This window comes from Vigna unguiculata, chromosome 10, assembly GCF_037176805.1.
Source record: "Vigna unguiculata cultivar grain cowpea cultivar isolate G323 ecotype 2 chromosome 10, ASM3717680v1, whole genome shotgun sequence".
NCBI classification, from domain to species: domain Eukaryota; kingdom Viridiplantae; phylum Streptophyta; class Magnoliopsida; order Fabales; family Fabaceae; genus Vigna; species Vigna unguiculata.
In genome coordinates, this window is record NC_140801.1 from 42,120,730 (window position 1) to 42,134,431 (window position 13,702).

General features: G+C 29.6%; 1 protein-coding gene across 1 annotated transcript; it reads left to right on the forward strand.

The window, feature by feature from the left end:
- Nucleotides 1-1,303: 1,303 nt before the first annotated feature.
- On the forward strand, nt 1,304-4,305 carry LOC114165855 (UDP-glycosyltransferase 72D1-like). The gene is made up of 2 exons (XM_028050467.2): nt 1,304-2,362; nt 3,747-4,305. Exons 1-2 carry the CDS (start codon nt 1,375-1,377, stop codon nt 4,220-4,222), a joined length of 1,464 nt encoding a protein of 487 aa, XP_027906268.2. The 5' UTR covers nt 1,304-1,374; the 3' UTR covers nt 4,223-4,305.
- Nucleotides 4,306-13,702: the final 9,397 nt, after the last annotated feature.

The window sequence follows — 13,702 nt, forward strand, 5'->3', positions numbered from 1 at the left end:
TTTTTATTAAATATTTTTATATAATATATTAAAATTCACATCATTATAACTTTGATATAAATATTAAATTTGGTCACATCTTCGATAAGGACAAAATTGGTCAATTTTAAACAAAATTGGGACTAAATTGAAAAAAAATAACAAATATAGGAACCAAATTGAATATAGAACATTGACTTTGATATGTGACACACTACTGGGTTGACATTTGAACATTTTAAAAAAATTAAAAAAAAATTAAAAAAAATTAAAAAACCACGAAGTGACACGTCACAGTCATTGTTCATGGTCGTTAATGATTTAATCGGTGTTAGTAAAAAAGGATCCAATTGAACAAAATTAACGAAAATTGTGACCTATTTGAACATAAAACCAAAATTAGGACTTATTTGACAAAACTTGACAAAAATTGAGATCAAAAAGATATTTTAACCAAAAAGTTATTTTAAAATTAAAAAAAAAAGGGAAAAACTAAAAAGTTTATTATCAACTTTAGGATATAAGAAAAAAAAAGTGATAGTGAAATTCTCTAAACATCGATTCCATTTATGACAAAACCTGGGCTTTTCTTATTAGTTTCATGGTCAATTGTGTTCTATATTTTCTTTCAATGCCCATTACTCTTACTATGACATCCGTCCTTTTTTAGTGTTTATTTGACATTTTCTCATTGTTTTTGCTTTGTTGTTTTGGTACCAGTGAAGAACGGATATGTCGGACTTGTCCGTCTCTTCTCCTTTATGGCTTCTATTCTTTCTTGATTATTAGTGGTAAATAGAAAGACTTTGTATGTTCGCAACTCTTCTTTCTTTCTCTCAATACTTCACAACTATTAATATTTCAATAAATTCTTACATAATTTAATAACAAATCTATACTTTATTAATTATATGTTTTTTCCATTAAAAGGTCAAGCTCGTTTATCACTCACCCAATTGTTATATTTTTATAAAAGTGTTTAAAACAAGTTCTTTTATAAATATTAACTATAAGAATTGGAATAATAACTTAAGTATTCTATTTATATATATTGTTGATAAAAAAAAATTTAAAACATACCTTCAAGAAACTGATCAATATTTGAAATTGTTTTAAAACAATTTTTTAATATTTGAAAATTTGAAGTATACATGTCATGACATGTACATGCTTCACCAATAATTATTTATACTCCAAGTAGTATTAGTCTAGTTCTTTCAACAACATTTTAAAATATATACATCGTGGATTGGAAATGATATCTTAAACATGTGGCCAACAATTCTGTCCACACACGTTGTCCATAAAAAAGTGATTTCATGTCTCTCTCTTACCATTGGTAGCTAACAAAATAATAAGCATAAAGAGATCTCTATCTACCTCCATTCCTCATCCATGGCCATCTCAAAAACTCATCATGCTTTTCTTCTTCCTTCACCAGGAATGGGTCACTTAATCCCAGCCCTAGAACTCGCCAAGCGTTTAGTCACTCACCAAATCATTCCCAAACTCACCTTCTTTTACACTCCAATAGCAAACTCCACTCCCTCCAAAGCCGAAACCCTAGTTCTTCACTCAGCCATCAAAGAAAACCTCTTTGATGTAATCCAACAGCCCCCACTTGACCTCACCACCAAACTTCACCCTCATGCTTCTGCAGAAGACCAACTAGCGATCTTACTACACGAACTTCCACTCCTCTTTGTGTCCACAATCTCCACCATGAACCTCCACCCCACCATCATCATCACCGATTTCTTCATATGCCAACTTCTAACTCTCGTCCAAAACCTGAACCTACCCATGTTTGCTTTTTCGCCGACCAATGCGTGGCTCGTTGCTCTTGGCCTTCACACCCCCACTTTGGATAAACAGATACAAGGAGAATATGTGGATGAGATTGAACCAATCTCAATCCCTGGCTGCAAACCCATATATCCCAAAGACATGTTCCAAATGTTGAGCGACAGAACACACAGGTTGTACCATGAATTTATTGCCGCGTGCGAAGGGGCAGCATTGGCTGATGCGATCTTTGTGAACACGTTTCATGAGTTGGAAGCTAAGACACTTGAAGCACTTGGTAGTGGAGGCATTATTAGCAAGGTGCCCGTGTACCCGGTTGGGCCAATAGTAAGGGAACCAAGCCCGAGCCCAAGCCCGAGCCCGAGTAGTGAAGAGGGAAAGAGAAGTGAAATTGTTGAGTGGCTGAAGAGGCAAGAAGAGGAGTCAGTGGTGTTTGTATCACTTGGGAGTGGATACACTATGTCGCGCGAAGAAATCAAAGAGATGGCTTTGGGTTTGGAACTAAGTGGAAACAAATTTGTTTGGTCTTTACGTCCATCGGTCAACAAAGCCGGCCATGATCACTATCTCACAGCAGGTCAGTGGTACAAAGTCTCATGATATTTAATATCTTCGAACGCGGGCTTTCTTACATATGTGGTTCAAGTTTCATCATTAATTACAAAAATGGGTCGGTACGAAATAATTATGACAAGTGCACTCATAAAAGGAAGTCATATGAGACATAATTATGACAAGTGCATTCATAAAATAAGTCATGCATGGTCGACTTTTTCATAAATTTCGAATAAGTGAATTCGTCACCGATTATAACGATTTTTTGTCCGAATGTTATTAGGACTCGTAACGAATTTTGTTCATTACCTATAAAAGATTTGTTATAATTGATGACAATTTTATTTTTTCAAAATTTATGAAAAAGTCATCGTGTAATAGATAATAACTTCACTTTAGTAGTTATTCTCAATTAACAGATTTATCCTATTTTTGTAAAATAATAATATTTTGATTTATTTATTTTATTTACTTTTAATTTATTATTTCGATCATTTTTCAATTATCTATTTTAATTTTTTTAATTATATGATGTAATGATCTAAAGGTGATTGAAGTGATAGATTAAAAGTGGGTTAAAAAAATAAGTCAAAATATCATTGGATTATTATTGGTTGACAAAGTTTTTAACAAAGTTTTTGATAGACTTTCTTATTTGGATAAAAAAAATTTATTTTATTATTTAATTTTAATTTAAAAATAAAAATTTAAGTTTGTTAATTCCATTTTTGGAAAATTCGTTAACTTTGTAAAAAAAATTTGTCAATAGGTAATTTTCCAATATCATTATCCTTTTGTAAATATTTATAGAAAGCTTAAAGCACAATTTTCTATAAATCTTGTAAATTTTTCTTGAATTTCATATTCTAGTGGTTAAATCTAGCTCCTCCATTTCATTTTTAATCACTCTATGACAACGCCATGACGCATTTATCAAGAGTATTTAAGTAAAATATCACTAAATATTTCATTAACAATCAATTTTAATGATTAAAAGTTGTTAATCACTAAAATAAATAAAAAATTATTGATTACTAAAATAATCACTATGTATGATAAATAAAAAATTATAATTGTTATATAAATTGGTTTCTAAAATATAACTATCAAAGTTTTAACTACCAAATAAAATCAATCACTAAACATTAGTTATCAAGATTTTTGCTATCAAAGAAATTTATTTCTAAATTAATTTATAATTAATTAGTGACCAATTATAATTTTTTATTTATAATAATGACTATTTTAGTAATCAATAATCTTTTATTTTATAAATTGATATTTAAATTTATCATCACTAATAATCTTTTGTCACTCAAATTAGTCGTTAATAAAATATTTATTGTAATATGTTAAATGACTTTTTTTCTTAATAACGTTGTCGTTTAATATCGGTTGTTCTGCAGGCGATGAAACCGGAAGTAATGGTACGGTGTCAAATGTGGAAAAATCAGATTTGTTTCCCGATGAATTTCATCGCATAGAAAGCAATGGGATTGTGATCACAGATTGGGCACCACAGTTGGAGATTCTGAAGCATCCATCGATTGGTGGTTTTGTGTCACACTGTGGATGGAACTCTGTGATGGAGAGTGTTTCATGTGGGGTGCCAATAGTTGGATTGCCTCTTTTTGCAGACCAAATGATGAATGCTACAATGCTTGTGGAGGAAGTTGGCAACGCAGTTCGAGTAGAAGTTTCACCCTCTACAAACATGGTTCAAGGGGTGGATTTAGCAAAAGCAATAAGGAAGATAATGGATAAGGATGACAAAGAAGGTTGTGTGATAAGAAAAAGGGCTAAAGAACTCAAACACTTGGCCGAAAGAGCTTGGTCTCATCATGGTTCTTCGTATTCTGCACTGTGTAAAATCGCTCACTGAAATTGTTTGGTAACTCTTTTGGCTGATACTTAATCTCTTTGGTGAAAGTATGAAATAACCAATTGCTATATTATTTTGTTTCAGCTTTCATTATTTAAATTTCCTTTTCTATTTTAATAAATTACGTGTAATGATTCCAACTCTTTTGTCTTCATCGATCTGAATTTACGTATATATATCATATGCATTTGCAGTGTACCTAATCATTATTAAAAATAAATAAATAAATAAATGAAATAGTACTAAAATAAGAAGACAGTACACCAAAGTTCATTTAATTTTTTTATCCAATATAGTCGTTTTGTTTGCTTGTTCAGAGCGTAAACAATATATTTTGTTTGTAGTTTCGGATTAATAGATACTGACTTCTATTTAATATTTAAATATAAAAAAAATAATTATTGAAGTGGTCATAGAACAAATGCGGACAAACACTAATTTGCAAGTCGAAGGGTATATTCATCTGAGACGAGAATATATATACATATCGTAGGATATTCTTATTTTATTTTATTTTTTTGTTTCACAATATTTAAAGATAAGAAGCGCATAAAATGTTTTTAAATATTGTTTTAAAAAATGATAAAATAAAACAAAGCAAAAAAGAAAAGAAAAGAAAAAGATATATAAATTGGAACACGTTTTTCTTTTTTAATTTGCAGGTGTGATCATATTTATTGAATGTCTATGTTGATTTGTATCTTTCAATAAGCTCTAACCAATAAAAAAGATGTGTTATAAAATGTATCAACAAAACACAGACTGTAAGTGCACAGTAAATATTTCTATTCGTTACTATACCAATTTTCATTTTCTTGACTTCATTTGAACAATTTCAACAAATCAAATTATTTTTTTAATTAGAGTTAAATCACAACTAATTATTTTAACAATATTATATCAAAATGTTTTCCTACGGTACTCATTGATGTATATCAATCTTAAATAATATATAATTTCTTACCCATAAAATCATTGAACTTTTTCAAGATTTATATTAAACTAGGTCTCACAGGTCTTTTTTTTCTAATTATGCGTTAAGAAAAATAATAAATTATTATTATATTTGAAGAAAAAAAAATTGTAACATCTCAATTTAGCAGCTTCATAAAAACTAATAAAATAGTATTGTTTCATTATAGTAGTCAAAACAGAAAATTTAATGTATAAAGTATATTAATACAGTCCTAGAACAGATAGGACTATAAAAGTATAATATTTATACAAATCAACTAAAAAGACCAATTCTAATTCCAAGCACATACTACTCACTTACAACAGCTCCCACTAAAACCTTTTATCAACTTAAAAGATGACTCCTTCAAATTCCTTAAACATAATAACTTCACATGTTCACACAACATTTCATACCAATCATCATCTTATATACCTCTAATAACATTTTTATCTCAATTCATAGCAATAAGGACTATAAAATCGAGTCAAGTATACACAGAACATCCAAAGTAACCAAAATAGCAAAAACAGAAAAACAAAGCAATTGACATTATACATGAAATACATCCTAATGGTGAAAACCATTTCTCTAACCACAAAATTCAAAACAAAGATCCCATCGATCAAAATGAAGATTCACGTGTCTAGAATCAACTGTCAAAATTTCAGCTTAATCTGACAGTTAATGAAGCGGGAATCTTCATTTTACTAATAAGACACAATGTTGAAAACAAAGTAGCGTTGAGTGCCATGAAGTGGTGCCCAGTGCTAATCAATTCGCACAACCAACTCGCCAGCGCTCAACGCCAATCGATTCACAAAAATGAGCGCTCAGTGTTGCCACATAAGGCTTAGCGTTGTATCAAATATGAGCAACATCAAATTAAGAGTTTTGAGCAATCTAGACATGTTTCATTACTCCAATTGGTACTTCTACTATATACAGTGGTCAAAAAGAGTTTTAAATTATAGTAGGTCGCACCAATTAGACTCATGATCCAAAAACTCCACCTTTCTCAAATACCCCCAATTCAAACAATATAATCAATTTCAATTCAATCATTTAAAAGATTAATATACCATAATCACAAGCATCAATAATTCATCATAACATATCAGATACTTCACAATCATACAAGATATGACTCACTCACTCTAAAAGCTATTAGCTTCCTTTACCTGACAAAGCGTCTTTACAAACCCAAACCGCTCAAAGAACACCAAAACACATCTAACTCCACATGATGCTCTATCTACACATAGAAACATCACAAGAACGATCAAGACCTACTATTATGATCACTAATCAACACTCGTACTGATGATTAAAACAATGCATGCAAGCGGAAAATGATCACATGCGATAGAAAACAGAAATAGACCAAAAAGTGGGCAGAAACCCAACTTACACGAATAGAAAAATTGATTGGTCTAACTTGAAGAGCTCGCCAAGAGGAATAATAGTGTAATAATAATAGTATAATAATTATTATTATTATATGAGGTGAAACTTTATATTATGTTTACCGTATTTTGAACATTATTTCTTATAAAGGTTGTGATAAAATTTCTTATGAGTTATGAAATAAAAGAGAACCTAATTTAAAATATTTTAAAGTGTGGGGGTGTCTTGCAAAACTTAATATATTAATGCAAATTGGATTTTGATTATGGTGACACAAAATCAACTACTGATCATGTTTACCTTAAGTGAAGGTGAAATATCATGAAAATCTACTAAGCAAACTATTATTTCATGATACATATTATGAAAACAAAGATTATTGTTGTAAATACTATTATTGCTGAGGCAGATTTTATGACTCAAATAACTGGGAATTTCTCTTCTATATATTAGAAGATTGGGTTTTTGTCTCAGATAGATTAGATGGATTAAGGCATGTTTAGAATCATCAACTATTATGTTTTAGTTAATGGGAGTCAAACGGGAAAATTTACACCCACCAAGGGACTAAGGCAAAGGGACCCATTAGCACCTTTTTAGTTTCTTGTAGTTGCAAAAGGATTGACTGGTGTAGTTAGACAGGCTGAGGGTAAAGGATTGATGGATGGGATTAAGGTGGGCCAAAAAGAGATTCCAATGAGCATGTTTCAGTTTGTAGATGATATTGTATTTGTATGCAAAGCAAAAACACAAAATATAATGGTCATAAAGAGTATGTTTAGATGTTTTGAAATTGTGTCGAGTCTGAAGGTTAATTTCAAGAAAAGCAAGACAAAAAGCTTAGGAGTATAGGTTAGTAAGGTTTAAAGATTCTCTACCATTTTAAATTGTGGTATAATGAAAGTAACCTTCAAATATTTGGGTTTACCTGAGGGGGGAAATCATATAAAGATAGAATTTTGACAAGATGCGGTCACAAAAATTAGAAAAAGGTTGGCCTTAAGGAAAGGTAAACATATATCTTTCGTTGGTAGAGTCATTCTTATAAAATCAGTTTTATCTACCATACCACTATATTACTTATCTTTGTTCAAGATTTCTATTAGTGTGGAAAAATCAATTAAGAAAATACAAAGGGTCTTCTTATGGGAATGAGGTCAAGAAGAAAGGAAAATTGCATGGGTGAATGAGATTCTATTTTTAAAACCAAGGAGGAAGGTGGTCTTGGAATAAATGATTTGAAATTGTTTAAGATGGATTTATTAGAAAAATGGAAGTGGAGAATTGGAAAGGAGGATAGGGGGTTATGGAAAGATATTATAGATTCAAAGTATAGATCCTGGAGAGTCTTAGATGAGATAAAGGAATCAAATCATGAGTCTTGGTGGTAGAGAGATATAAGAAGAATATGTGGGGGAGGACAAAATGATAATTGGTTTGATAGTAATTTGAAATGGAGCATAGGCAAAGGTAATAAAATAAGGCTTTGGAAAAATGTGTTGATGGGTGAAATGGCGTTAAAGGAGTTGTATCCAAAGTTATATTCAAATACAAACTTAAAGGAAGGCACATAAGGTGATTTTGGTATTTGGAAATATGACCAGTGGCAGTGGTCTATACCTTAGAGAAGAGAGTGGTTTGAGTGGGAGAAATCTATGGTCATTGAGTTGGTAAAAGAGTTAGAAATGATAAATTTATGTAGATGAAAGGAAGATGAGTGAGTTTGGAGGGATGATGAAACACAAGAATACATGATTAAATCGGCTTACAAAAACTAAACTTTCATGATCATGTTCTGGGTGGTTTTAAATATGATATGTTGTGGAAAACTTGAGCATTGCCATCTGCTCAGTTTTTGGCACGGAGATTACTCATTAATAAAGTGGCCATTAAAGATAATTTACTTAGTAGGGGACTTTTGGGAAGTAGCACATGTGTTCTTTGTGATAATACGGTTGAAACTATAAGCCATCTCTTTTTTAACTACAAGGTGGCAACACACATTTGGCATATTTGTGACTCATGGATAGCACAATCTTCTGTTTATCATAATAGTGCAGAAATACATTTTATTCCGTTTGACTTAATAGGGATTAGTAACAAATATAATCAAGTTTGGCGATATATGTGGGTGACTATCGTTTGGGGTATTTGGACTTATAGAAATGATGTTATGTTTAGAAATGCAATAGTTGATGTAGAAGAGATTTTTATGCTAGCCTAGGTTAGAGCATGGGTCTGGATCACAAATAAGTACCCAACAACACATTTTTCTTATTCAGACGGGTGTTTATGTCCTATTTGTTGGAAATATTTTAATATAATTTAAAAAATAAATAATTAAAATAGAAATTCTATTGTTACTCATGTTTTTATAGACCTTTAATTTATGGGTTAATGCTTTTAATGGCTAACGACTATATTCTTATTACTATTTACTTCTTTGTCTCCATTTTCTACCTATAAATACCACCTAGGTGCATGGGGAAAAGACATAACATAACAACAACAAAGACAACAAACATTAGAGTTTTCTCTGAAATGTTCTTTTTTTCTTCTCTATATTATCTTTAAGATAGTGATGTTCATAAGGTTCGGAGATCCTTCGTTGCACTCGATCGATCTGACGGGTTGTTGTATCTTGGAAGAGAAACGCATATAATTTGAAACACATATGAGTGTGTATTTGTTTAACCCTGTGCAGTAGGGGCGTTTTCTCTCTAAGGATAGTGCTATGCGTGCCTCAACCCAGGATATTTCTACTCCTTACCCTTTATCTTTTATTTATTATTGTTATTATAATCGTTGATTTCTGATTAATATTCATTGTTTTATATATATGTCTTAGTATTATTATAGATTTAATAATTATTATTATATCATTTTATATTTTTTATTATTATTAATATTATTTGAGTAATCATTTTTTAACATTCTTAAAGAGAAAAGTATTATCTTGTTATTTATATTTTTTTGATTACTCATTTGTATTCATTTCTACGATTAAAAATAATATAGAGGTGAAGACTGAAAGCACATTTTATGAACTAATGTGTTTATTATGGTTATAATTAAATCATCCTCAACTAAGCCTAAGAGTTTATGTGTATAATTGTTCTACTCCTATTGGTAACAATAAATAAAATTATGGATAAATGATATTCCTTCTCATTGAATAATTTTTTTTGTGATATCTATAACTAATGTTTTTGTTGTTATATTAATTTATGCTTTAATATTGTCTATTCTTACCATTGATAAAGTTGTTCCATATCATGAATATAATTTAATTGTTTTGTATGAAAACAATTATAAAATAATTTCTCATACTAAAACTATTATTGTGTTATGGAAAACACTTGAACTAAACTTTGCATTTGGAAAAAAAAATATATAAAGCTTGATATTTATATGAAAAAAAATAACTAATAAAAATTATCAGATTTATGAATAAAAAGGAGTTTTTCATGTGTCTGAATTTAGAAACTTTCTTGTGCTCAACAAGGTTATGAGATGGTTTCCAAGTGCAATAAGATTATTATTTCTAGACACGTGTTTTGGTTGGTAAATGATATATTTGTGATGATTTGTTTGAGTTAAGTACCTTTATCTTGTAATAAAATATTTATAAATTTTCTTTGATTATTACAAAATGTTAAGTTGTGATTTATGACATGCTATTGCTACAACTGTTGAGATGTTGAGAAATTTTGGTTAGAGGCCATTCAAATTATAAAATTTTGAGGTGCAAAATTAATTAATTAGAGAAGTGATGATACATATCTTTATAAATGAGTGTTTTTGTGTGAAACTCATGGTATTATTCATTAAGTAACATCTTTATATAGTGTATGGTGTTAATATAATAGTGCAGTGAAAGAAAGAAATAAAGAAAAAATGCTTTTATTTGATATAGTAAATGTTATGCTTCAAGTTCTAGCTTGTCTTTGTCTATAAAATCATATAAGATGAAACTTTATATTTAGCTTACCATATTTTGAACACAAAATATTGTGATAAAACTCTTTATGAGTTATGAAAGAAAAAAGAACCACATTTAAAATATTTCAAAGTGTGGGGGTGTCTTGCAATGGTTAATATACTTGTTACTAAAAAAAATCTTGGTTATATATTATAAAGTGAATGAATATATACTTCACTAATTTGCCATCTAGTGTAATATTATTTGTGTTCTTTCTAGTTATGGCAATATGTCCAATTTCTTGAGATGATTGAATGATATTTTAATGTAAATTGGATATTGATTCTAGTGGAAAAATATCAAATATTGGTTATGGTTATGTTTTAACCTTGGATGAAGGTGTCATATCATGGAATGTTAAAAAGTTGTTGTTTTGTCATGATTTACTGTGCAAGCATAAATTATTTCTATTTTCAATTCATCCTGACAATCAAATTGTTATATTTAAAGTTTTTAGTAAAAATGTCAATGAAATTGACATATGAGTATGAGAGACAAATATATTAGAAATTAAATTACTCATGGTATTGTCTCTCTTGACTTTGTCAGGTTAGAAAGAAATCTTGCAGATCTGCTTATCAAAAGGTTGATGCATCAACAACAAGTATTTAGTCGTCGAGGGGAATGAGACTATAGCCCATAAATTAGTTGCAACAATGGACACTCATCTCCACATGAATGGAGATCCCATGGAATGGAGTTCAATGGGTAACAACGAAGTTGTTGTTGACTAAAGTACACCAAACAATTTGATTAAATTATATGTCTCATTCCTATGGCGAGGTGTACTATAAATTGTGGCAATAATAAGGTTGAGGTATGTGCATTATTATGCTTATTTTATAAAATACCTCTTAATAAACCTAATGACAATTAATTGTAGGGGTGTGTGTCGCAAACCACCCATTGAGGGTTTACCTAGTGAGTGTGATGGTGGGGCCGCCATTGTGAGACATGGGCAAGTCTCTAAGTGACACTCATGAAACAAGATACATGCACAAGGCCGTAACGTGCACCTACTGATTAGAACCTATAATGAACACCGATATTGTATGTGTTATTTACTAAAACCCGGTCACAGGGGATGTAGTTCAAGACAATTAAGTCTCTGCATTTTCTCGGGTGGAAGTTTATAAGCACTAGGTGTAAGGGTCAGACCCGGAAGGTTCCTTACACTAAACTACAATATTTTGTTTTAAAAGATAATATTTTTTTGTTTTATTTTATTTTTTAAATTATGTGGGGGATTGTTGGAAATATTTTAATATAATTTAAAAAATAAATAATTAAAATAGAAATTCTACTATTACTCATGTTTTTATAGACCTTTAATTTATGGGTTAATGCTTTTAATGGCTAACGGCTATATTCTTATTACTATTTACTTCTTTGTCTCCATTTTCTACCTATAAATACCACCTAGGTGCATGAGGAAAGACATAACATAACAACAACAAAGACAACAGACATTAGAGTTTTCTCTTAAATGTTCTTTTTTTCTTCTCTATATTATCTTTAAGATAGTGGTGTTCATAAGGTTCGAAGATCCTTCGCTGCACTCAATCGATCTGACGGGTTGTTGTATCTTGGGAGAGAAACGCATATAATTTGAAACACATATGAGTGTGTATTTGTTTAACCCTGTGCAGTAGGGGCGTTTTCTCTCTAAGGATAGCGCTATGCATGCCTCAACCCAAGATATTTCTACTCCTTACCTTTTATCTTTTATTTATTATTGTTATTATAATCATTGATCTCTGATTAATATTCATTGTTTTATATATATGTCTTAGTATTACTATTGATTTAATAATTATTATTATATCATTTTATATTTTTTATTATTATTAATATTATTTGAGTAATCATTTTCTAACACTATTTCATGCATAATTTCCATTTAAACATAGGCAAAACATAGTCTATGGTGTTCTATCAATTTACTTTTTGACTTTTCACTAATACTCAAGGGTTGTCACAAAAATAACACATTTTTCTGCTTTATGCAATTGTACACTTGGGGCAGGCTCTTAGTGGAAGTGGAGGAATATTTGACAAGAGGAGGATACATTATGACAACACTTTCATATTTTTTCCTGTTATCTTATTTAATTTTGCATATACTTTTGTTAGGATAGATGTCAACATTTAGGTTCTATATTTACTTAAGGAGGTGTTGTTGAGAACATGTCTCCACGAGATTTGTTTTGATTGATTTTGTAGGTGTGTCCAAGAGGAAGTTGGTTCATGGACTTTCTTTTTCTTTTCTTTTCTTTTGGTTTTTGTATATAGGTTGGGACAAACAACCTTATTGCCTCTTTTTAATTTATTTGTTATCTATTACATATTAAGAAAAGAAGAAACTATCAAAATTACTACATTACCCATTGTCTTTTGTTGACAAGTGTCCTAAAAATTAATTTTTTCGTGATTTTAAAATACTGGTACAAAAGGATCCAACTTCAAATTCTACAAAAGTCAATTTGTTTTTATTTTTTCATTTATTTCTGTTACATATTAAGAAAAGAAGATGCTACCAAAATTACTACATTACCCATTATCTTTTATTGATAAGTGTCTTAAAAATTAATTTTTTCGTCATTTTAAAACTCGGGTACAAAAGGACCCGGTTCAAATCCTACAAAAGTCAATTTGTTTTTATTTTTTCATTTATTTATGATTTCAACTACAATCTTAGTAATAAGTAATATTATTATTTGTAATATTTTTATAAGTTTTATTATTTGTAATTATTAAAAGTATTATATGTTACTATTATATATTATTACTATTATTATTATTAGCACAAGCGTATACGCAAGTGCGACAGCCTATGTGTACACATTTTTTAAATATACGTAATATTATGTTAGTAGGTGGTGATAATGTAATATTATTAATTTAATATATAAAATAAAATTATATTTATTAAAAATAAAGTGAAATATATCAGAAAAGATGAGAGAATAATTATTGATAAATAGAGAAAAAGAGAAGAGCAGAGATAAATTGTTTTATAAAAAAATTTGTAAAAGTAATGGTCAATTTTAAAAAATTTAATAAATAATTATATTTTAAAGGGTAAAATTGGTATTTTGAAATATGGACCCAAAAGAGGGAATCATCTTTATATATT

Bases quoted from the DNA above. Each gene is read 5' to 3' on its own strand.
- LOC114165855 (XM_028050467.2), top strand. From the start codon at position 1,375: ATGGCCATCTCAAAAACTCATCATGCTTTTCTTCTTCCTTCACCAGGA. The intron at 2,363-3,746 runs GTCAGTGGTACA...GTTGTTCTGCAG, and splicing joins TGATCACTATCTCACAGCAG to GCGATGAAACCGGAAGTAAT.